General features: G+C 40.9%; 1 protein-coding gene across 2 annotated transcripts in view; it reads left to right on the top strand.

Moving 5' to 3' along the window:
- Nucleotides 1–26,652, top strand: part of STK32B (serine/threonine kinase 32B) — a 400,430-nt gene that overhangs the window by 332,217 nt on the left and 41,561 nt on the right. For both annotated transcript variants that reach the window (XM_004770541.3, XM_004770542.2), the window contains one exon: nt 7,958–8,047. In XM_004770541.3, the coding sequence (XP_004770598.1) occupies nt 7,958–8,047 (90 nt within the window). The remainder of the gene's footprint in view (nt 1–7,957; nt 8,048–26,652) is intronic.

The following is a 26,652-nucleotide window of genomic DNA, read 5'->3' as shown; positions in this document are numbered from 1 at the left end:
AGTGCCAATGCTGCCATGAGCGCCTGTGAGCACAAAACTCATGGAGAGGGTGGCTGGTCCCACCCTCTGAGTTCAAGTGGGGAAGGTGACATTGCTGAAGTCTTCACAGTCAAAAGTTGATAAGGAATGTCATCAACTCCTGTAAATATTGTGATGGCTCTAAGCAGTAGGGAATGAAGAAAAGTGACAGGATTTGCTCACCATATCTCTTTCATTCAGTCTCTTATTTGGTCAATCAGTCACTCAACAAACATTGATGAATACTTTTCCCAGGCCAGGCCAGGCCATTGCTAAGGTACTGGAGACAGAAATGAGCAAGGCAAGATTCCCAGCTTCAAGGAGACAGACAAGGTGACAGATACAATATGGTGGATGCTAAGATGGGAATGACATTGGAAAACAGTGGAGGGCCCAGGGAAGAGGACTAAATCAGTCTGCTATGGCTGGTATGCTCGTGTGTCCCCCTTTATAATTCCCATGTTGAAGCCTTAACCCCCAATGTGATGATACTTGGAGCTAGGGCCTTTGGGAGGTAACTGGGTTTGGATGAGGTCATGGGGTTGGAGCCTCCACGATGGGATTGATGCCCTTAGAAGAAGAGGAAAAGGACAGAGCCCTCTCCACCATGTGAGGATATAGCAAGAAACCTGCCATACAAACCAGGAAGAGAGCTGTCACCAAGAATCCATCCATGCTGGCACCCAGACCTCAGATTCCCAGCCTCCGGGACTGTGGGAAATAAATGTTTGATGTTTAAGTCCCCCTCCCTAGCTATGGTATCCTGTTATAGCAACCTGAGCCAACTAAGACAACAGTCAGATAACCCCCTCTGTGGTAGTGAGTTTCCTGTTGGTAGAGGTATGCAAGCAAAGGGTAGATGTACATCCACCAATACTATAATTCTAGGGCCAGGTTTTGAAGAATGAATGGAAGTCTACTAGGCAGAGGAGAGAGATGAGAATTCCAAGTACTGCCAAAGGCTTGGAGGTGAGATGAGTTTCCATGAATTCAGAGAAAGGAGAGAAGCATTTCTGGGGTATACCAGGGTTGGCGCTATGATTACTGATTATTGATACCAATAGTAAAACTTGAACTAACAGGTCTCACACAACATCCTGAACTCCTTCTCTTGCTGAGTTTTGAATGTTTTCAACCTGTGGAAAGCAAATAGCCTAAAACTCAGTTCATATTTGCAAATTTTGTAGTAAATTTCCATTCTCCTGAGAAGGAACCCGTAGGAAGCTTTGTATGGCACTAATTTTCATGCTCCCACATCTTCACTCAATTGTTAAAGGAAGCTCACTGGGAGGTTACAGCTCATCAATTAGCACAGTTCACAGAAACTAGAAGTGGAACTTGCTGTCTGTCACACCTGCTGGGCATGAATTCCTAGGGGAGCCCCCAGCAGGTCTGCTTCAGAGCAGTCCATCAGAGCCCTCACCTCCCTGAGGACAAGGACAGGGCTGTCCAGTCAGCTCTGCAGGGGACAGCACGGGGATGGGGGAGGACCGTTCACACTGGGATGAGGCTGAAGACACAATGCAGCTTCTCTACAGATCCACCGTGTGACCATGAGCAGCAGCCTAGTCTTTGCAACTTGAAGTTACTCTCAGGTAACAATGCAGGTTGTTACATGAGACCCTCCTGATAAGAGTACTGCGAGGATTAACATGAGATTTGGCACCAATTCTATACATAACAGAGGCCAAAACTAGACAGGGGGCTGTGTTTCTTCTCCCTGTTTGTCAGCCTCCCCACTTTGGCCCTTGGCTCTATATCCATTCACAGCAGTCAAAGGGATATTCAGCCGGCCCTGGGGGCCTGGCACATCTGCCCCTCCATTCTCTGTCTGAGCTCCCACTTTCTCTCTCTGGCCTCCTTGCAGTCCCCTCCCATGGCCTATGTGCTGGCAGAAGCACAGTCCTCCCTGGTGATCTAATGGCCTTCTCCACCCCATCCCCCCACCCATCTTATAGTCTTGTTCAAACGTCACCATCAGAGTCCCTGACTGCTCTGTTTAACACTTACAACTACCTCATTATGTACTTATTAATATACTACAGATGAGGAACTGGAAGTTTACAGAGTGAAATAACCTGTCCAAATCTCATAGTAAGTGGCAATATCAACCACAGTGCCAGTGTTTTTCAGCTTCTATAGCTGAAGTCCAGTAGATGCAGCTTCAGGCAGGGTTTGATCAGGCTCTGGCACCATTTTCCTTCTATGCTTGCAGCTCTACCTTCTCCGTGGCTAGGCTTCAGCTTTAGACTGTCTTTCTTTACGTTAATGAAAAACTTTCAGAGTTCTAGGCTCATATTCCCACCTCACACTGGCCAAAGACAGATTACTTTAGGTACCTCCTGGGGGAAAAAAAAAAGACAGAAAAGTCTTTATTTTTTGAGCCCTCTGGAAAATCATCTCCCTAATATTCATTTGCATCAGTTAGGTCATATGCTTATGCTGAGTCAAATGCCAGAACAGAGGGGTAAGGTTAGCTTGACTGTTTCCAGATGAAGCCACATGCCCCACTCTCAAAGCCAGCTGTACAGGGACAAGTAATTGCTAAGACAGGAGATATGAGTGACCACAAACAGCTTATGTCCACCAAAGCAGCACACCATTTGTTCTTGGGCAGTACAACTCCTCATCTGTGTTCTTAACCACTCTGCTCTGAGCCCCCTAACAAGGGAAAGAGAACCATCAATGTGCAAATAACATGCTTCTATGCCTAGAAACACCAGAAGGATCCACTAAAAAAGCTAACAAAATTAATAAGGGGTTGTACAAATTAAGACAATGTACATTGTCTTTGTACATTTATATTAAATATAAATCAATGTACAAATTAAGACACATAATAATTAAGACGAACTGGTCTTCAAAGACTAAAAAATAAAAATAAAGTCCAATCTCTTCTCTGTGGATGTTCAGAAGGGTCCAGGCTCCTTCTATCTTATTCCTCAACTGTGTGGCAGAAAGTGTTCTGCCAAACCCACAGAAGAGGCAACAGAATGGTAGGAAGCAGGGAATGAGAATTCTTTTAAAGGAAATATCCTGGGCGGTGCAAATATCTGCCTGCTCACATCCCATTGGCCAGACTTGGTCATGTGACCACAGCCGGCTGCAGTCGGGGGAGGAAGGGAAGTGGACCCTTTAGCATGGTACCCCTGAACTCAGCTCCAGATTCTATTGCTGTCTGAGAAAGGGAAATGGGATTTTGAGAGATAATAAATAGCTTTTGCCCTGAAAGATTGATAGAGTAGCCAAATAAGAGATAAATAAGCATAACTCAGTAGCTTTTTATTATACTAAAAATAGCTAGGTAGAAAAAAAAAATGGAAAATACTGTCATTTGAAAGAGTGACCAAAACTATGTAATATCTAGGAGTAAATGTGCCCCCAAATTTACAAGCCCTAAATGAAAGGAACACTAAATGTATTTTGAAGGAATCAAGTAAGATGAATGAAAATGAAAAGTCAGGCATTACACTGGAAGGAAAAATTACATGTTCATGCTTCTCAAATCAATGCATAAATTAATATAATCCCCACCAAAATCTTAATGGAGTTATTTCCTAGAACTGGACACAACTCCTTTCAGAAGAATAAATGTCTGAGAGTGAAAGTGAACCACACCTATCAGATATTATAATATCTTGACAAACAGGGGTCTCATGACAAGTTATTGGGAAAGACTAAATACTGTTGAGATAGCTGGCTATCTATCCATTTGGAAGAAATAAAATTAGAATGCTATATTATATTATAACAAAAATATATTCTATTTTTATATGAAAGATTTAAATATAAAAGATAAATAAGTATTATAAGAAAATATAGAAGAATATATAAAATCTTGGTGGTGGAATAGCGTTCTGGAAAATTATGAGGAAAATAGATTATAAAATTAATATTACCATTTAAGTTCTTAAGATTTTTGTATGACAAGAGATACTGTGAACAGAGTCCAAAGACAAACAATAAGCTAGAAGGAGATCTTTGCAATACACAGAGCAAAGTGTAAATATATCTCATAGACAAAGCTCTGATTGAAAATTGATCAAGATTCTAGACAGTTCCCTGGGAGAGTTGGGTCTCATTATGTGGAAAATGTGCAGCCTTATCTGCAGTGAGATAATCATTCCTCACTGTGCAATTCGCAACAAGTGAAATCATTGATTACAGTGCTAGTAACAATTTGGAGAAATATCCGCTCTCATATCCTGTTTACCATAAATTGGGCACCTGGATGGCTCAGTTGGTTAAGTGTCTGCCTTAGGTTCAGGTCATGATCCCAGGGTCCTGGGATCAAGCTCTGCATGGGGCTCCCTGCTCAGCAGGGTGTCTGCTTATCGCTCTGCCTCTGCCTGCCACTCCCCCTGCTTGTGCTGTCTCGCTCTCTTGCTCTCTCTCTCTAATAAATAAAAATTTTTAAATTAAAAAATAGTAATAAAGTACCGTAAATTATAACTCTTTGGACCATAGTATGCAAACCCTCTGACTCTGCAATACCACTTCTGGGATTTATTCAGTTAAAATGGAAGTACCAGTATGTAGCAATGTGCTCAAGAATGCTATCACTGATCCAATAACAAGACAAACACATAGGCAAACAAAACTGGAAACAACCCGAATGCCAAATAGGATCATTGTTGAATAAAATGTGATATAACTATACTATGGAATACTTTGTAGCTATGGAGCCACAGTTTCTTATTTGAAACTCTAATTTCTTGGATTTAAAAACATTTTTTTAAAGATTTTATTTATTTATTTATTTGGCAGACAAAGATCACAAGTAGGCAGAGAGGCAGGCAGATAGAAAGGGGGAGGCAGGCTCCCCGCTGAGCAGAGAGCCCGATGCGGGGCTCAATCCCAGGACCCTGGGACCATGACCTGAGCTGAAGGCAGAGCCTTTAACCCACTGAGCCACCCAGGTACCCCTAAAAACATTTTTTTAATTTTATTTTGTCAGTGTTTCATTGTTTTTGTGCTACACCCAGTGCTCCATGCAATATGTGCCCTCCTTAATACCCACTCCCAGGCTCTCCTACCCCCCCACCCTTATATTAAATAATATATGTCTTAGCAAAATGAAAATAATATGTCTAATAGATAATAATATTTAAAACAACATATATTATATATTATGTAATACCTCCATAGAGGTTAAATGAATCACCAATGGGATCTATATATTAGTATATAGATATTAATATATTAATATTTTTCTATCAAAACATGAATATTCCCCCTAAGTGGAATAAATAGACCAATAAAGAGAAGTTACAGGTCAAGTTTTATCACCAAATAAATTACCAAAAGAATTGGATTTCTTTAGCATGGAGGACAAAGGATTATGGTTCCTATAGGTAGACCAATGTATACTGATGTGGGAAGATGTCATGATACATGGCTAAATGCAAAAGTAACTTCTGGAACGACCCATAGAGGATGATCTCATTATTGGAAGGACAAACCGCATGCCAACACATGTAGGCATAAGTAAGGGGAAAAACGACAGAGAACCAAGTTACTTAGTCATGTTATGAATGGGAGTGGGGGAACCATCAAGGTTTGAAAGGAGTGACCCAAATACACATTTGTAGTCTTCGACTTATTATAATCAGCTGGCATTACTTTGATAATGCAAAAACTAATTTTTTTTAAAGACAGTGAGAAATGAAGGAAAACCGAATAAAAGCCATATTGGAGGGTTTCAGGGTCCTCTCAGTATGGTGGGGGCATACAGGTGTGAGTGTAGAGGTGACTGAGACCCTCCCTTGCCTTGTAGTCAACAGCAGGACTGAGGATTTGTTTGTTAGTATTAGAAGTGGGGACTGGGAGGGTGTCAGGGGCAGACTGGCGCTGGCTGGAGACGATGGGATCTGGGCCAAACCTTGGCAGGATAACAGTGCTAGGAACTGTTCTTTAGGAACACTAGATAACACTTCACAAGAAGCTTCACAAGAAGCTACTTCTTGTATGCCAGTCACTCTAACCATTTTATGTATATAAATTCTTGGTTCCTCCCAAACGCTATCTCAGGTCGGTACTTTGTTAACCTCACCCCCACTTTACAGATGAAGAAAATAAGTTATTTGCCCAAGAGCAGACAGCTAATCCCAACAAAGCTGAGACCCAAACCACGTCAGTGTGGCTCAGAGTCTCTGTCCCCAATTGCTATGCCACACAGCCTCTTGGGGTAGGGCTGTGTATGGATGCTAGTTCTGGCTCTGGAGGCTGCAGTAGGTGTGTCTGCTCTAGGGATGCTCCCTGGGTGGGCACACTCTTCATCTAGCCAGAAAGTTTGCCAGCAAGGGTCTGGCTAGATGACTTAGGCTTCACCCACAAGCACCCTAAAGGGATCACAGATCATCACTAACTGAGTACCTCACTACTGCCTCCCACCCAGGGGCCCTGGACAGAGTGCCTCCAGAAGCTTGCCCACATGTCAATGCTGGCAGCCAAGCCTGAGATTTGGATTTATGTGAAACTGCTGGTGCTTTTGCTGTCTACTGTGGCTAGTCCTATCAGGCGTGCCTCTACCGTGGGCCTCACTGTACCTGCTCTAGCAGGTGTCTGTCCATCTCATGGAGGTGCCCTCCAGGCCCTCCCAATGTCAGTTTTGGGTATGCAACCCATCTGTGTATTTAAGTCCCAACCTCTCAAACACAGCTTTCAGATGTGAAAATCCAACCATTTCCCCATGATGTGAGGACAAAGAGGGAAAGTGATTGTATTTATAACTAGTTTTCAAGGGTCTCAGGGTTGGCTTCTTTTAAGTACCAAGTTCCCCAGAAGGCTAGTACCAACTGTCAGGATGTTCCTTCCTCCCTCCCTTCCACCCATCTTCTTTCCCTGCTTCTCTTTATCTCTTGTCGCCTTCCTTCTCTGTCCCTCTTACTTCCTTCTCAGGTTTCTTGAACACTTATGTGCAGGGGCACCTAGGCTATCCATGTCCCATCTGTTGCCATTACTTTAAGCTGGATGGAAAGTGATCTCAATCCCCAGTCCCCTGCTCCCAGGATGTACAGAACTAAGACCCCCCCCCACTAACTATAGCAGGAAAACAGTGGAACAAGAGTGTCCTCTGGCCATGAAAATTTCCTCTCCATTCTTCTTCCTCCAACCGTAGCCACTCAGCTTCCTCAGCAAGGGAGTATGGACTCACCCCTCTCATCTCTCTACCATGAGCTTTTACTCTCTGAGCCACTGCCTCCAAAATTTAATCCATAAAATTTTTTACCATGCCCTCAGTATTTTTGTCCACTTATAAGTAATATGCATGTGCCATCAGAAAATTCACTTTATAAAAACTTGCACATAACGTAGACTTTTTTAGCATAGGTGTGTTTGTGTATATATATTCAAGTTCTACTCTCTGCAAATTTCAGTTATCCAATATAATGCTGTCAACTGTGTCTCCATGTTAAATTCTCAAACCTTATTCAGTTTGTACCCTTGACCAAACTCTTCTGGTTCCTCCCACCCCTCAGCCTGTGGCTAGCACTTTCCTAATCTCTGCTTTTATGAGTTTTTTTTTTTTAAGATTCCATATATAAGTGATACATGCAGTATCTACATTTCTCCATCTGGCTTATTTCACTTAGCATGATATTCTCAAGGTCCATCCATGTTGTCAAAAGGTGGCAGGAGGTCCTTCTCTCTCGTGGCTGAATAAAATTCCATTGTATATACAGACCACACCTTCTTTATTCATTCATCTACTGATGGACACTTATGTTGTCTTAGGTTTGTCCTAAGTTTGGCTACTATGAATGATGCTGCCAAAACTAGACATTTTCAAAGTATTAGATAAAATACTCTTATAAGTAGAGGTTCTCCAATGTTCTTCTTGTACCTACCATAGAGCCCACAGCTTTAAATCAACAAAGGAGCTAGCCCAGCTGCCTGCAGCTCTTGCTAACTGGGATTTCTGTTTCTCTATCTCTAGGACATGTTCACATCACAGACTTCAACATAGCGACGATCGTGAAAGGAGCAGAAAAGGCTTCCTCCATGGCCGGGACCAAGCCCTACATGGGTGAGTGTTCCAGGCCCCTTTGAGGAGTCAGAGACCCAGTGCCTGACTTCAGCATTCCAGTCCTTCCCCACACCAGTACCTGGCTGTCCCTAGTACGTGCTGGGCTCTCTCACACTTTATCCTTGTTGTCCTCTCTGCCAGAAAGACCTTCTCCTCCCATGATTTCCAGAGAACTCCTACACAGCCAGAAGTCTTAGCTTCAGGCTTGGGGGAAAACACACAAAAACAGACAAAAAAACTATATTTTCTTTTTTAATAATGTCCAGTAGTGCAGCCAGAATATAACTTTGTTACTGGTCATTTGGGGTCTATATTCCTAGGAACACAGTGCCTTTCTAATGTGTATTTTCAAGTTGGATTTTCTTTAGAACCTTTGATGGAAATATCATTTTTTTCCTACTTTCTTTTTTTTCTTTTTAAAAAATCTTTATTTTTTTAGTATTTATTTATTCTAAGTGAATTTTACTTTTTCAGTGTTTCAAGATTCATTGTTTATGCACCACACCCAGTGCTCCATGCAATATGGGAAGTATCATTTTTAGAAGCATTCCATTCCTGTACTTTGGTTTTCTCTAAGGACAACTATTATCTGAATGTGGAGTCTTTACAGATTTTCAGTATTTGTTATTTTCAAATCTTTTGCATCTCTTCCTTTATCTTTTTAAAATATTTCCCATTTTTCTCTTCCTTCTTTTAAAGATTACCTGTTGTGTTTATTTGCTTTGTATGCCTTCTAGTGAAATATTTATTACTAAAATAATTTCCCCTCTAATTTTTTCCCTGAGTTTTCTTGCCTGATTTTTTAGTTTCTCAATTCCACTTTGTGCTGTTCTTTCATGTCTTATATAGTTTTCTTAATGTCTATATTAATTATTGATTACTGTATAAAAAGGCAAGTCAAAACCTATTGGCTTATGCCATGTTCACAGATGGGGAGAATTGACATTGTTCAAATGTCTGTACTACCCAAAACAATCCACAGATTCAGTGCAATCCCTATCAAAATACCAGTAACATTTTTCACAGCAAAAGAAATAATTCTAAAGTTTGCATAGAATCACAAAAGACTCCTGAATAACCAAAGCAATCTTGGAAAAGAAGAAGAAAACTGGAGATACCACATTTCCAGATTTCAAGATTTAATTCAAAGCTGTAGTGATCAAAAGCATAAGGGATGGCACAAAAACAGACACATAGATCAGTGGGAAAGAATAGAGAACCTGAAAATAAACCCATGCATATATGGTCAATTCATCTATGACAAAGGAGGCAAGAATATGTAATGGGAAAATGTTAGTCTCATTAACAAATGGTGCTGGGAAATCTGTATAGCCACATATAGCAAAAGAATGAAAAGGCACCACTTTCTTACAGCATACACAAAAATAAACTCAAAACGTATTAAGACCCTAAATGTGCGACCTAAAAACCACAGAAACCCTGAAAGAGAGCACAGGCAGAGAGATATCGGCTGTAGCAACATTTTTTCTAGATCTGTCTCCTCTGGCAAGGGAAACAAAAGCTAAATTAAACTACCGGAAATACATCAAAATAAAAAGCTGCTGCACAGTGAAGAAAACAATGAACAAAACAAAAGGACAATCTACTGAATGGAAAACATTTGCAAGTGACATATCCAATAAAGCATTTTAGTATGGGGGCACCTGGGTGGCTTAGTTAGTTCAGTAACTGCCTTAGGCTCAGGTCATAATCCTGGAGTCCTGGGATTGAGTCCCACATCGGACTCCCTGCTCTGCAAAGAATCTGCTTCTCCCTCTTACCCTGCCCCTTCTCATGCTTTCTCTCTCTTTTAAGTATATTAAATTCTTTTAAAAAAAAGCATTAATATCCAAAATATTAAAGAACTTATATAACTCAACACCAAAATACCAACACCAATAATAATAATAATACAATTTAAAAATGGGCAGAGGATCTAAATAGATGTTTCTCCAAAGAAGACATACAGATGGCCAACAGGTACATGAAAAGACTCTCAACATCACTCATCATCAGGGAAATGCAAATCAAAACCGCAGTGAGATATTACCTTATACCTGAGAATGGGCAGTATCAAAAAGACAAGAAACAATAGGTGTTGGTGAGGATCCAGAAAAAAAGGAGCTCTCATGCACTGTTGGTGGGAATGCACCCTGGTGCGGCCACTGTGGAAAACAGTATGGAGATTCCTCAAAAAATTGAAAATAGAAATCCCCTATGACCTAGTAACTCCAATACTGGGTATTTACTCAAAGAAAATGAAAACAGTTATTTGAAATGCATTATGTATGCATCCCTACATGTATTGCAACATTATTTACAATAGCCAAGATACAGAAGCAACCTAAGTGTCCATCGATAGAGGAATGGATAAAGAGGGTGTGGTGTACATATATACAGTGGAGTATCAGTCATAAAAAAGAATGAGATCTTGACATTTGCAACAACATGGATGAACCTAGAGGATATTCTTTTAAGGGAAATAAGTCATCCAGAAAAAGACAAATACCATATGATTTCACTCATATGTGGATTCTAAAAAAAACAAAAAACAAAAAACAAAAAACATGAGGCAGAAACCGATCCATAATACAGAGAACAAACCAATGGTTACCAGAGGAGGGAGGCAGGGGGATGGGAAAGATAGGGGAGGGGAGTGGGAGGTACACACTTCCAGTTAGGGAGTAAGTGAATCACAGGATGAAAGGCACTGGCATAGTCAGTGGTACTGTAATAGTGTGTGGACAGAAGGCAGCTACAGTTGTGAGCAAAGCATAAAATACAGTGTTGTAGAATCACTGTTTTGCACATTTGAAACTAATGTAATATTGTATGTCAACTATCTGTCAATAAAAAATTAAAAAAGGAAGTTAAAAAATAAGTTTGGGGAAAGTAAATGAACACTTTTTTAATTTTAAATATAATTAGCCAACATATAGTACATCATTTATTTTTGATGTAGTGTTCAATGATTCATTTGTTGTGTAAATGAACACTTTAAAAAAACACTTAGTAGCTTAGAACAGCAATAATGTGCTATTTCTCACAATCTACCATTTGACTGAGTGGTTCCCCTGCTGGTTTAGGCCTGGCTCATTCATAGCCCTGGTGGGTCTGCTGGGGGCTGGGCTCAGCGAGGACAGCTGAGTCTTTCTCTACATGGTCTTTCATCATCAAATGGACTGCAGTGAGCTTGCATGGAAGGAGAAGCCGATTGGGTTAAAGAAGGAGAGGCCCATTCCCACATGCTTATCAGGCTTCTGCTTGCTTCACATTTCCTGATGTCCAGTTGGCCAAAGCAAGTCACATGACCAAGACCAGAGACCATGTGGGAGAGGACTGTGGGGACTGTGGGAGGAAAATGGATACCAGAAGGCCCCATTCATCCAGAAACCATTCATGAAACAAGTCACCACACTGTCTTTCAAACTTTTGAAATTGTAGGTTACAATTTTTCCCTGAAAAAAAAATTTTTTTGGTGGATGGGGGCACATCTTTCTGATTAATCATCATTGTAAAGTGTGTTATTCTGCCCTTTATTTTCCTTCCTCTTATGATAACTTAGCATGGAATTTGGCTTTGATAATCTAATGGTCCTTTTTTTTTTTTTTTTTAATGGGAAATTAGTTTTCCTGAACTTTTAGAAGGTGATATTGCTCAGGGTAGTTTTTCTAACTGAACATCTTCTGTTGGTTTCATGAAGCATCAAAATTCAAGGCCACTTGTTACGTGGGAATTCCTGGTTCATTCTACTTGCTTACTTTTAGCTGGAGCTTCTTTTTCTTTTGTCCATAGTGTCCTCATCCCACTCGGTTTTGGTTCTACTTCCAATAGTTTCTCCTTGGGCTCCTAGAAGGGAGCTCCAGCTGGAGGATGACAGAGATTTGGGGTTCCAGACTGACCTCCTGCAGAACTTACCAAGGGCCCCTTTGCCTCACCTGCCACTGGACTGGGCAAGCTGCTCCAGGCTTTAGCTGCTGTTCCCCAACTGGCCATCTGGATCCCCCCGTAAATGCCTACTGGCTGTCTTGCAGCTCTCTGTTCTCTGGTCCATCATATGTTGCCTTGTTTTGTCCCTGTGTTCCCTTCTCTGCAGAAGTCACTCCCATGGCAGTCTTGTCACTGTTGCCGGTTTGTGCCCATCCACTTACATTTTGGGGCTTGTGGGAGAACGATTTAGTTTTGTTGTTGGTGTTCCTCATGGGTTTTGGCTTAGGTATTCATCTGCTCTATCAGTTTATGTGTGTTGATCTGCCGAGATTCAAAAACCATGTCCTCACCTCCCAGAATTCACTGCGTGTGTCATTCATCTCTTATTTCCTAAATCAATTTTAAAAATGAAGTTTGGCCACAAGTCATAGTAAAAATAGTACTTAGTATTTGCTATGTGCCCAGCTTTATCTAATGCTCACAAATACAAAGCAGGCACAATTATTTATTCCCACTTTAGAGCTGAGGAAACAGACTGAGGGGTCATGAGGGACCCACCCAGGAAGATTTTGGTGACGAGAGCCAGACCCAGGTCAGCATGGACATCAGAAGATATGCTTACAGTCTGTACTCTTCAGACAGTCCTCTTGGGATGCTGAATATTTACACCAATAGGGCTTTCACTCTTGAAGGTCTTCTGGAAATCTCTTTCCAGATGATTCCAGAGCTGAAGCCAGTCCATCCAAGGAGACACTGACTTGACAAATGGGTGGGAGAATGGGTTGAAAGGGGTGTTAAGGCTGCTACCCAGGCTTCTGGTGGAGGTATGTGGGGAGCACAGCAGGGGCCTCAGGTGTGTGGGGTTCCAGCAGTCCCAGGTTTGAATCTGAGGCATCCCTGGGAGGTGCTGTCCAGGCTTCTGGAATGATGTGGACAGCATCTGTGGACTGGGGAGTTACCAGCACTGATATGCAGCAAAGCCAACACGGGCAGGATCCCCCAGGGAGGATGCAGGAGAGAAGAGCACCAAGCACCTGGCGGCCCAGGGGACACTGTCCCAGAGAAGCAGACAGAATGGAAGGAGCCATCTTTTCCAGAAGGGGCAGTGAGGAGAGGAGAATGGCATGGAGAGAAGAAGCTCCCCTTTGGAGCCACCTCCATAACCCTATAAAGTTAGTTCTGACATCCTTTAGGAACAGCCTAAAGCTGTTCAACCCATCTCTGGGAATACAGAGCCCAGACCACTGGAGAAGTGAGCCCAGACCACTGGAGTAGTATTGTACCAACCCTTTCTGTTCTGCCCCTGCTCCACCACCAGGCATAGCACACTCTCCCCGCACCTCCTCTGAGACTCCCCCTGGCCCTTCCCCATTCTCATTCCCTGACTTCCCACTGCTGTCCTGGCTCTCAGCCTCTGGAAAAGAAGACCAGTGGTGACAACAGCTGACCACTCTGTCTCCATAGTGGCCCCACCACCAAGAGAGAGAAGAAAACCAACATATACTGTGACTCTGCTGTGTGTCTGTCATTGCCTGTAATCCTCGGAAGACCCATAGGCAGCTTCCCCTTCTCTCCAGTTTATCGATGAGGAAGCTGAGGCCTGGGGAGGTTCATTACCTGCCCAGAGTTATGCAGTAGGCAAGTGAGAGAGCCAGAATCTGAAGCCATGTCTACATGGGTCCAAAGCCCATGCTTTTGCCACTATACCAAGCTGCCTCTTGACACTGAGTTCCTGTGCCAGAAAGCCATATTTCTCTGACAAGAAAAAAGTTTGTTGTCCCAAGTGTGTGTAGGATTTGGGGCTCCTGGTGTCCTTCTGTTTAGAGGAGCCTTAGTCCTGAATTAATAAACAGGTGCACAGGATAGATATTTCTGTGATTTAGCGGGCACCAAATATTTTTTTCAGACACCATAGGGGTTGACAGGACCAGGCGGTGGGAGTTTGTTGGGGAAGACAGGATGAAGTAGGGCTCTTTTAGTAAATTCAAGTCCTACAGCTCCCAGGGCTATAAACTCCTGAGGACAAGTGGCAGGTTTGTCAATTTTTTCCACTTGTACTGTTCAGTTCAAAGGCCCAATTACAAGCTCCCAGAGTGTTCCAAACACAGATTCAGAGAACAGGCTGATGAGTAAACTCCCAGAGGTTGCTCATGAAGGATGATCCTGGAAGAAACATTTGCATAAAACTGAATTTTCATTAATTAAAAGAGCAGATGGAATTCACAGTCAGAGAAAAAAGAAATCTCTCTGCAATGTGCCAGATTAGAAGTCAGAAATGTACCAGCAGCCACCGGGGCTTCAGAGTTTATGCATCAGCAGTGGAATAAAGAGCTGAGCAATCACTCAGCAAATATTTATGGAATGTTTAGGAGATAAATGGAGTGAGGGCTGGGGGGCTCAGAGGAGACTGATGCTCTCTGGGGCCTGGGGGCTCACCATCTAGTGGGGCAGACAGATGCATAGGCACAGGTGTAAACAGGACACTATCAAGACAGATTCCTGGAGAAGGTAGCCATCTGAGTTAGACTTTGAGGGCATGCTCAGAGTTTGCCTGCTGGGTAAGGATGAAGAGACACCATTTCGGTCAGGGGCATCAGCCCGGGTGGAGGTACAAGAGGGGGCAACAGCACGGTGTGTTGGAGGACAGCTGCAGCTCCACTTCTTGTATGGCTTATAGACCAAGATGGCATGGGGAGGGAGCAAAGAGACAGACCAAAGTATGGGGGTCTTGAATCCATGATAATAGCCTGAGGAGCCAGCCAAAAGCCAGGAGGGGGTCCAGGCGAAGTGTCGCCTTTAGCATGGGGCAGTTTGGGTGTCTTTTGCTTAGTGGCTGCCTGGACTTGGGCCCATCTCAACAAGATGAACACTCAGAAGTGTTGGCTGCCAAACCATGTGCCCCGACAGTTTTCTCATCTGAGTAATGGGATTAATGATGATGTAATCTGCCTTAGTCAGTTGTCTGTGAGGATTTCATGGTGTGACTATTACATAATATAATATAATATATCTTGTCTGGCTATATATATAGCCATATATATTATACATATGTATAATATATATTATATATATATATTTTATATATATATAAATATAACATAATGTCTGGCAAATGGTGAATGCATTGGTCTGGGAGTCGATAGTGTTGTTATTGTTGCCACAGTTGTGATTTAGATGGTTGATTATTTGGTATTTGCTTAGCACTGGGAATCGAGGGCCTGGATTGGGAATGCCCTTGCCTTACGGTGCTCACAGTCCAGCAGGGAAAACAGACCCTAAACAGCTGGTTCATTATAGGAGCTGGGTTGGCTGGAGGATGCTGGGTGCACTAGAGGATCACAGAGCTGGTGCCTTGCCTGCATTCACTGAACATTAGTTCCCTCCCCCAGGTTGCTGTAGTGAGCAGACGAATGGTTGCTGAGCCATGATAATGATGCTAGTATATCGCTTCTCGGCCTTTTGGCTAAGATCAAGTACATAATGTTGCTAGTATGGTCCTTGTTGAAATGATCAAGGTTAGTGACATTTGCTGCCGCCTGTGCCAGAGAAAGTAAGAGAGCCAGTGTTCAGACCCAGGCCAGTGAGGCTGCAGTGCCCAGTATCTTTCCTGAGAACCTGTCCATTCATTCATTCACCCATCCATCCACCCATCCACCTGTCCATCCGTCCATCCTTCCATCTTCACAAATCTATTGAGTACCTCCTACATTCCAGGCAGTGTTCTGTGGCCCCCAAATACATCTGTGAGCAAACAGTTAGTTCTCCTGCACTCATTAGGTTGGCTATGTATAAGGTAGATAATCACCTTAAAAATCACAAAACTGATAAATATATATTTGGAGATGTTTATTTTTGAGTGACAATTTAGCTGCAGTAAAGTGCACTCTTCTGGGGCACAGTTCTATGAATTTGGACAAACACAGATGGTCATTTAAGCACCACCACAGTGAAAGTACAGAACAGTTCCATCACTCCCAAAGTTTCCTCACCCCAGTCCCCGGCAGCCAGTGATCAGTTCAGACCATTCCATAGAGTCATAGAAATGGAGTCATATGGTCTACAGCCTTTTGAATCTGGAGTTTATTTTCTTCTTTTTTTTTTTTTCCTTAAAGATACTTATTTCTTTAGAGACAGCAAAGGAGAAAAAGAGAGCGCACACAAGCAGGGGAGCAGAAGAGGGAGAAAGAGAAGAAGACTCTTCACTGAGCAGGGAGCCCAATGTGGGGCTCAATCCTAGCACCTTGGGATCATGACCTGAGCTGAAGGCAGACGCTTAGTGACTGAGCCACCCAGGCACCCTAGCGAATCTGAGTTTTTTCACTTTGAATGATGCATTTGAGATTTATTCATTTTGTGTGGTTCAGTAGCTTTCCCTCTTTTTAAAATTGTGTTATATTAGTGACCATAAAATACATCATTAATTTTTGATGCAGTGTTTCAAGATTCATTGTTTATGCACCACACCCAGTGCTCCATGCAATACATACCCTCCTTAATACCCACCACCAGGCTCATGCATCCCCCCCCACCCCCTCCCCTCCAAAACCCTCAGTTTGTTTCTCGGAGTCCACAGTCTCTCGTGATTCATCTCCCCCTTCAATTTCCCCCAATTCACTTTTCCTTTCCTTCTCCTAATGTCCTCCATGTTATTGCATATGCTCCACAAGTAAGACCATATGATAATTGACTCTCTTCTTGACTAATTTCACTCAGCATAAATCTCCTCCAGTCTCATCCATGTTGATACAAAAGTTGGGTGTTCATCCTTTCTGTTGGAGATGTAATATTCCCTTGTATATATGGACCATATCTTCTTTATCCGTTTGTCTGTTGAAGGGTATCTCAGCTCTTTCCACAGCTGGCTATCAGTAGCTTTCCCTTTTGATGGATTGGCAAGTAGAACTCTATTGGATGAATAAACACAATGAGTTTATCCATTCACCAGTTGAGGGACACTTATTTCCAGTTGTACGTAATTATGAATGAGACTGCTATAAGCATTTGCTTTCAGGTTTTTATGTGAACTTAAGTTTCCAATTCTCTAGAATAATTACCTAGAAGTGGGATTGCCGGGTCATATGGTAAGCGTATGTTGAACTTCCTGAGAAATGGAGAAACTGTTACCCAGGATGGCTGGACCATTTTATATCCCCACAAGCAATGTATGAAGGCTCTGGCTTCTCTACACCCTCGCCAGCACAGGGGATATTGCCCCGCGGTCATTGCTTTTCTTATCAGCCCTTCTAATATGCAAGGAGTAGTTTTATTTCACAAGTCCCTAATGACTAAAGGTGTGCTACATATTTTCATTTGCTTATTTGCCATCCATTTATCTTCTTTATGAAGTATCTATCCAAATCGTTCCCATTAATGAGTTTTATTAATTCAGCCTTGGGAATTCTTTATATATCCTGGATATAAGTCCTTCATCTGATAGATGTTTTGCAAAAAATTTTGGCCCATCAGTGGCTTGTTTTTCTTTTGCCATAATAGAATCTTTTTAGAAAAAGAAGTTTTAAATTTGGATGAAGTCCGGTTTTTTAAGAGATTTTATTTATTTTTTATTATTTTAATTTTATTTTTTAATTGTTCCAAGATTCATTGTTTATGCACCACACCCAGTGCTCCAGGCAATACGTGCCCTCCTTAGTACCCACCACCAGGAGATTTTATTTCTTGATCATGTATTTGGTTTCGTATCTAAACATCTTTTCCTCACATGAGTTTACAAAGAATTTTTTTCTTTGTTTTCTTGTAAAAGTTTTATACTTTTGGATTTCACATTTAAAGCTGCATGCATTTTTAATTTAGTTTTTAGTATGGTGTGAGGTGAAGATGGAGCTTTATTTATTTGCATACAGCTATCCAATTGTTCCAGAAACCTTTGTTGAAAACACTGTTCTTTCCCTACTGCATTGCCTTTGCAACCTTGTCAAAACTCAATTGACTGTAAATGTGTGAGTCTATTTCTGGATTCTTTTTTGGTGATTTAGATGTCTACTTCATAATTTTCAACAATATTTGGGAATTTGCTATCCATCTTTCTGTTGTTGATGTTGTTTAATTCTGTGATGGTCAGAGAAATCCCTTATATGATTTCTTTTCTATTTTTTTTTTAATTGGTCAAGTTTGTTTTGTGGTCTAGATATGATCTATCTTGGTGAACACTCTATGTTTTTGTGCAGAGAATATGTATGTTCTTCATTAGTCATGTTGCCTATAAATATCAGTTGGGCCTTAAATATTCTTACTGGTTTTCTGTCTACTTGTTATATAAGTTACTAAGAGAAGTGTGTTGAAATCCCCAACTGTAATTGTGAATTACTCTATTTTTCTTTGCATTGCAGTTCTGTTTCATGTATTTTGATGTTCTGCTGTAAGGTGTGTACATTTTTAGGATTATTACATCTTCTTGGTAAATTGCTGCATGTATTATTATATAACATCTAAATCACCCATGGGTGAAAGACAGAGTCACAGGGAAGTTGGAAGGTGTTTGTAACTGAATGAGAATGAAGAACATAGTATATCAGCATTTGTGGAATATAGCTAAGGCTGGACTTAGGACAGAATTGACAGAGCATTAAATGTTTATATTGGAGAAAGACAAGACTCAAATCAATAATTTGTATTTCCACCTTAAGAAACTAGAAATCTGAAATCTACTCTGTGTGATATTAATATAGCCACTCCAGCTTTCTTTTGTTAATGTTTGCATGGTATTTCCAGTGGTGTGCTGGTAAATGTTTAACAACTATCTCTCTGGTGGTAAGAAGAAGAAGGAGAAGAAGAAGAAAAGAAGGAGGAAGAGGAGAAGAAGGGGACAGATTTGTAGATTTTGCTGATTTTTGTGATGTAAGTCCTCCTACCATGACTGACTTCAAGTAATCAGTGTGACATCAACAAACACAAAGGAGGGGAGAGATGAGCTAATAGTCTTTTCCAGCACACCCTGATGATGTCTTTTTCCATCCATTCATTTTTAACCTATATATTTAAATTTTAAGTACATGTCATGTAGGCAGTCTTTTTATCATCTCATAATCTCTGCCTTCCCATTGATATTTAGACCATTTATATTTAATATAATTATTGATATAGTTGGATTGCAGCTTGTCACCTCGCTTTTTCTTCTCTTTGGTCCATTTGTTCTTTGTTCATTTGCTGCTCTTCTACTTTATTTTGGATTACTTGATCATTAGGAATGATTCCACTTTAACTTCCCTACTGGGTTAGTATCTATACCTCTATTTAAAAAATATATAGTTTAGAGGTTTCCCTATATAAATAATATACATCATCAATCAGAATCTACCTTGAAATCATACCACTTCATGTATAATGTAAGAATCTTAGAATAATAAACTCCCTGTGCCTCCCACCCATCTTTTGTTTTTTTGTGCTATAGATACACAATTAATTGATTTTATTTTTGCTTCAGTCAATTATATCTATAGTGGTTAATAAGAAAAAATGATTTTCACTTTACCTTCCTTTTCCCATTTCCAATATTTTTTATTTCTTTGTGCAGCTTCAGTTTCTGTAGTGTATCATATTCATTCTACCTGGAGGGCTTCCTTTAAAAATCCTTGTAGTGAAAGCCTAGTGGCAGTGAACTCCTTCATTCTTTTGTTTGTTGGAAAAAGTCTTCATTTGTGTGCATTTTAAAAAGAGATGTTAACAGAATTCTGGATGCACAAGTGTTTTGGGGTTTTTTGTTTTGTTTTGTTTTGTGTTTTGTTTCTCTCTCTCTCTCTCTCTCTCTCTCAGCGCTCAAGTTTGTCACTCTATTGCTTATGGCAATATTTCTAACAACAAATTTGCTATAATTTTTTGGTTTTAAATGTGATGTGCCTACGTGTGTTTTTTTAACCCTTTCGTGTTTTACCTGGTTGGTGTTCTCTGAGCTTCTTGGATATGTGTGGTTTGATGACACACAACTTTTTTTGAAAATTCCTGGTTATCATCTGCAAGTATTTCATATTTCTCTCTCTCTCTCTCTCTCTTCTGTTCTTGAATTTCTGTTACATATGTTAGACCTTTCATGTTTTCTCATAATAACTGGATGCTCTTGTTTTTTTCTAATTTTTTCTTTTAGTGTTTCACTTTGAATAATTTTGTTTGATCTATCTTCAAGTTTACTTCCTCTTTCCTTGGCAGTTTTAAGTTATGTTGGTGAGCCTGTTGGGGGCATGCTTTATTATTATTAACATTTCCATCCAATCTTTTATAGATTCCATCTTTCGGTTGAAATATCCATCTTTTAATGTGTACTGTCTACTTTTTCCACCAGAATCTTTAAAATGTTTTAAATTCCTTGTCTGTTAGTTCTAACATCTGGTTCATATTCAAATATGGTTTTTTTGATTGCTGTGTCTCTTCACATGGGAATTCTATTTGTTTGTTCTTGTTCCCCCCACCCCTTTTTGTCATGTGTCTCATAACTTCTGGTTAAAGACTAAACATTATGTGTAGGACAGTGTTTATGCCTGGAAATTTGTGTGTCTCTCCCACTACTATACCTTTAGGGGTGTAGAAGAACTGAGCCAATCTAATCAGCAGCTGAGCTGTGTCTAGGTTGATAAGATTATCCTCAATGTACTTCCTCTTAAATTAGTGCTTCCTCAGTGTTCCTGTTCTACCTCCTGGGCCTGTGCCTTAAAGAGGGTCTCATTCCTGTTCCTTCTGTTCTTTGGCAGGAGACTTCTCTTTCTTGTTCCTTGATACTTGGTCTGGTTGAGGTGGCTCAACCAGTCTTATGCGGGCTCTGTGTAATCCATCATCTTGTCTTGGGGGTGGGTCTTGCTCACTGACCATGTGCCTCTCATAGCAATGGGAAACCATGAATTGTCTGAGCCCAGGATGATTTTTTTTTTGTCCCTTTCCCCTTGCCCCTCATACTCAGTGAGTATTCACCTGTGCCCTTGTAGTCACAGAATTGTCTGCCCTTTCTTTTTTTAGCTCAAGGATTCTTTTCCATAGGGATATGGAGAGGTGGATCCAGGTAGGACTTTGTGCCCTCTTGAAGCAGTAACTGCTCTCTTCCCCAAATAGTTGCATCAAGACAAGCTTTCTACAGCCTCCTGCCTTCTTCTAATCCTTTCAGGAATTCACAGTGAGGTCAGCAGAGAAGAGCTGTGAGGAGAGGTGAATCCTCCTTGCAACTGGAAAACAGCAGTTCTATTCTCTCACTTAAGCAAGCACACAACATTCAGCAATTCAGTAAGCATTTTAGCAAAGTTTCTTACCCTCTTCTGGGGCATCCCTGTCTTTTTCCCATGCTCTTCCTAAGGTAAGCCAGTACTCACATCCCTCTCTCTTCTCAGAATAACTGTCTTTCCTTAGACTTCTGACTAATCAGGTTTGAGAAAAATTATGGTTTTTCTAATGATCTAAAAAAATTATGATCTAGATTTTTCTCATTGTTAGGCTGGGAGAGACACTCTTTCCAACTTCTACATTTTGAACAGAAGCAGAACTGTCCAAGGTCTTTGATATGATGGAAAAGAGAGATGAATTAAATTGGAGGGGTCAAAAGTAATTTTGCTGAGGAAGTAACTTTTCAGATAAGTTCCTAAAAAATGACAGATGTTGTTCAGTATAAAGGGATGTAAAAGTTTTGCAGAAAGAATTGCATTTGCCAAAGCCCTGAGGCAAAAAAGGAGCTTTGTCACATAGAAGGAACTAAGAGAAAGCTAGTGTGGCACAAGCAAAGCAGGCTAGGAGAATGAGTCTGCAGAGGTGTGTGGGGCCAGATCATGTACTACCTGAATGCCATGTCCAAGCTTTTGGTTTCCATGTACAGCAAGTTCAGTGGGAAGTTTTAAAGAGCATTAATTTCAGGGTGCCTGGCTGACTCAATGGGTTAAGAATCTGACTCTTGGCTTTGTCTCGGTCATGATCTCAGTGTTATGAGATTGAGGCCAAAGTCAGGCTCCCTGCTCAGTGGGGAACCTGCTTGTGATTCTCTCTCCCTCTTCTTCTGCCCCTCCCCACCACTCTCTCTCTCTCTCTCTCCCTCTCTCAAATAAATAACAAAAATCATTAATTTTTTGGATAAACAGAGAATATGGAATACTTTAAGAGAGTGGCACTACATAAATGAACACTTCTATCAGCATAACATGCTAGTAGAGCCCCAATTTCACATACTGACAGTGTAAAATGCACTGAGTCTAAACCTGTGCTTCCAGTTAGAACATCATCCTAAAGGAAAACTTCTAAAAACTTTTTTTTTCTTTTTTCTAAATCTACTAGTTTAATCTGACATGTTTCACATGAAGTCATTTTCTGGTCCTGGCACATCATTTATTTCTGCATCTCATCAGAGCTTCTGTTTTTACTTTTAGACCAATGACACTTCTCCTCTCCTCTTCTCATGTAGACTTGTGAAGTCTAATGGTCAACCCCTGAGCAACATCTCATATACTTTAATGAAACCAGTTTTCAGTTGCTATTAATGCTGCTAATGTCCCAGAAAGGGAGAAGTTATCAGACTGACACAGGAGTTTCATTTTGTCTCAGTGTAATATGTAAGCGTGTGACACCTGAGTTCATCTGGCTAGCTACAGAGCCAAAGAAATATAAATTACTCCCAAGGGATCTATACAGAAAACCAGGCATGCTGCTTATCTCTGTTTTCCACAGCTTTTCAGCATACTTTAATGCAAAGAATTATGATGGAGCTCTTGAATCATTTGGGGAATAGGTACAACATGTACCTCTTTGAGCTGGGCTCTCATTTGTGTGTGCACTTCATTGCTCATGCAATAATGAGTTGATATAATGGTAACTAGCTCACATCTGTTGAGAACTTGCTATGTGTCTGTCCCTGTACTCAATGCATCACATACTTTATCTCACTACGCAGTAGGGAACATTATTATTCCACAGAATCTGACACTTGTACAGGGGTTAAGTGCTTGCCCAATGACAAATAGCCAGCAATGGTAGCCACTGAGATTTGAAATTAGGTCTCTGTGACCAACTTCTTTGCTGCTATAATGGATTGAGCATCTACTTCTAGATCAGCTTCATGCTAATCCCTGGGCCTCTGGGACTGATTTAGTCATATCCCTACCCACAAAGAGTTCACAGCCCAGTGAGGACGGTGGAAATATATGCCATTAATTAAATTACAGCATGATCAGTGTTGCAAGGTAGGTACAGACCAGGGTTTGCTGAGAATCCAGAACATAGATTGATATACTTGGCCAGGAGAGAGGGCAAAGGGGGGGAACAGAGGAATAGCATGAGATTCCATGAACATTCCACAGAGGGAATGAAATTTGGTTTGGGTCTTGAAGTATGAGTAGGAGTTCATGAGTATAAAAAATAGGGTACAGATTATCAGACAAGTTACAGATAATTAAAAGTAAAGAATATACTACTTTTGAAGTTGGCATAATGAGCAATATAATAAAGGCAGTACCCAAGTATGAGGTTGGAGCTGGCCTTTAGGAATTCTTGTGCTAGGGCCTATGAACTTTATTCTATAGCAAATAGAAAAACTTGGAATGAATTTAAATTACAAGATTTGAACACATGAGTAATAATAATACACCAACAACAAAATTAGATAGCATTTACTGGCACTTACTATGGGCTCAATAAATACATACACAATTTCATTTTTCTTCACAACTGTTGGTGGGAATGCAAGCTGGTGCAGCCACTCTGGAAAACAGCATGGAGGTTCCTCAAAATGTTGAAAATAGAACTGCCCTATGACCCAGCAATTGCACTATTGGGTATTTACCCTAAAGATACAAATGTAGTGATCCAAAGGGACACATGCACCCGAATGTTTATAGCAGCAATGTCCACAATAGCCAAACTATGGAAAGAACCTAGATGTCCATCAACAGATGAATGGATCAAGAAGATGTGGTATATATACACAATGGAATACTATGCAGCCATCAAAAGAAATGAAATCTTGCCATTTGCAACAACGTGGATGGAACTAGAGTGTATCATGCTTAGCGAAATAAGTCAAGCAGAGAAAGACAATCTTCACAACATTATGTAGCAAATATTGCTATTCCTTTTTTCAGATGAGAAAAGCTGAGGTAGAAATAAGAGGTGGAGTAGCTTGCCCAAGGCCATTGTACTAATAAGCTGGGGAGCTGAGGTTCATTTTCAGGCCTGAAAAAATTCCTACTTTCACATCTTTAACCCCTCTGTTTCCTTGATTCTGCTGACTCAGGTGGAGGTGGGATTAGAATGCTAGGCTGGATTAAGGTGGCATCTCAATGTGGTTTTGATTTGAATCTCCCTGATGGCTAATGATGTTGAACATTTTTTCATGTGTCTGTTAGCCATTCATTTATCTTCTTTGATCTATTCATGTCTTCTGCCCATTTTTTGACTTGATTATTTGGTTTTTTGGGTGTTGAGTTTGAGAAGTTCTTTACAGATCTTGGATACAAGCCTTTTGTCTCTAATGTCGTTTGCAAATATCTTCTCCCATTCTGTGGGTTGCCTCTTTGTTTTGTTGACTGTTTCCTTTGCTGTGCAAGAGCTTTTTATCTTGATGAAGTCCCAAAAGTTCATTTTACTTTTGTTTCCTTTGCCTTTGGAGACATATCTTGAAAGAAGTTGCTGTGGCTGATATTGAAGAGGTTACTGCCTATGCTCTCCTCTAATTTTGATGGATTCCTGTCTCACATTGAGGTCATTCATCCATTTTGAGTTTATCTTTGTGAATGATAAAAGAGAATGGTCATTTCATTCTTCTACACATAGCTGTCCAAGTTTCCCAGCACCATTTATTGAAGAGACTGTCTTTTTCCCATTGGGTATTTTTTTCTACTTTGTCTAAGATTAGTTAAACATAGAGTTGAGGGTCCATATCTGGGCTCTCTATTCTGTTCCATTGACCTATGTGCCTGTTTTTGTGTCAGTACCATGCTGTCTTGGTGATCACGGTTTTGTAATATAGCTTGAAATTAAACAATGAGATGCTGCCAGCTTTGTTTTTCTTTTTCAACATTTCCTTGGTGATCTGGTGTCTTTTCTGGTTCCATACAAATTTTGTTTGTTCCAGCACTCTGAAAAATTCTATTGGTATTTTGATCAGGATGGCAATGCAAGTACAGATTTGCTCTAGAGAGCATAGACATTTTAGCAAGGTTTATTCTTCAGTACCATGAGCATGGAATGTTTTTCCATCTTTTTGTGTCTTCTTTGATTTCTTTCATAAATGTTCTGTAGTTTCTAGAGTATTGACAAGGCAAGAAACAACAAATGTTAGAGAAGATGTGGAGAAAGGGGAACCCTCTTACACTGTTGGTGGGAATGCAAGTTGATACAGCCACTTTGGAAAACAGTATGGATGATCCTCAAAAAATTAAAAATAGAGCTACCCTATGACCCAGCAATTGCACTACTGGGCATTTACCACAGAGAAAGGAAGGGCCACATGCACCCCAATGTTCATAATATGTCCACAATAGCCAAATTGTGGAAGGAGCCAAGATGCCCTTCAACAGATGAATGGTTAAAGAAGATGTGGTCCATATATGCAATGGAATATTACTTAGCCATCAGAAAGGATGACTACTGACCATTTGCATCAACACAGATGGAACTGGAGAAGATTATGCTAAGTGAAATAAGTCAAGCAGAGAAAGTCAATTATCTTATGGTTTTACTCATATTTGGAACATAAGGAATAGCAGAGGATATTAAGAGAAAGAAGGGAAAAATGAAGGGGGGAAATCAGAGAGGGAGATGAACCATAAGAGACTGTGGACTCTGAGAAACAAACTGAAGGTTTTAGAAGGGGAGGGGGTTTGGGGGTGGGCTCGCCTAATGATGGGTATTAAGGAGGGCACATGTTGTAATGAGCACTGGGTGTTAAGTGCAAATAATGAATCATTGAACACAACATCAAAACCTAATAATGTACTGTACAGTGACTAACATAACATAATTTAAAAAAAAAGAAGAAAAGAAAGAATGCTAGACTGGAGTAGGTGAGAGGCCATGGTGTGTTCAGGCAGAGATGAAACAGAGTAGAGAGGAAGTTTCTGGAAGAGGAAAATGAAAGTCTTGGGGCCAATCAAATTATCAAAAGCAGAGCCTGAAGGAGGGGTAGAAACCAGGAGACTCCCCCATTCTGACTCATGCAACTGAACTGACCATGGGCTGAGACCAAAACCCCAGGAGGAAGACAGTTGGAGAGGGATGAGTTTGCTTGAGCAGGCTGAGTGTGCAGTGCCCACAGGACTGCCAGGTACAGGTGTCCATGAGGCAGCTGGATGCACAGATATGGCCATCCTGCTGGCCAGGATGTACAAGCTGGAGAGAGGGTCTTGCCATTAATAAAGACCCAACAGGTAGAACACCTGGGTTCTGGTCCCAGCTGGGCCAGAAATCACCAAACACCTCCAACTGGCTTCACTTCCTTCACCTAGAAACTGTTGGGGAGGTAGGAAATTACCATAAAGGTCCCCTCTAGACTGAAACATGTTAATTCTGTGTTCCCAGTCAAGGAGGCAATTACATATAGAAATAGATCCTGGAAGCCTCTGAGCTTGTAGGCTAGACATTGGCTAGCATGCCACACTCTGCTGTGGCATTCAAAGCCTTCAGCAATATACATAGAGCTAAACTAGCAGGATCATAATTATAACTTAAGAGGCTATTGTGTTATTCTCATATTTTTAGTC

This window comes from Mustela putorius, unplaced genomic scaffold, assembly GCF_011764305.1.
Source record: "Mustela putorius furo isolate JIRA1106 unplaced genomic scaffold, ASM1176430v1.1 tig00000083_pilon_pilon_pilon, whole genome shotgun sequence".
NCBI classification, from domain to species: Eukaryota; Metazoa; Chordata; class Mammalia; order Carnivora; family Mustelidae; genus Mustela; species Mustela putorius.
This window is presented reverse-complemented; position numbering and strand designations above follow the sequence as displayed.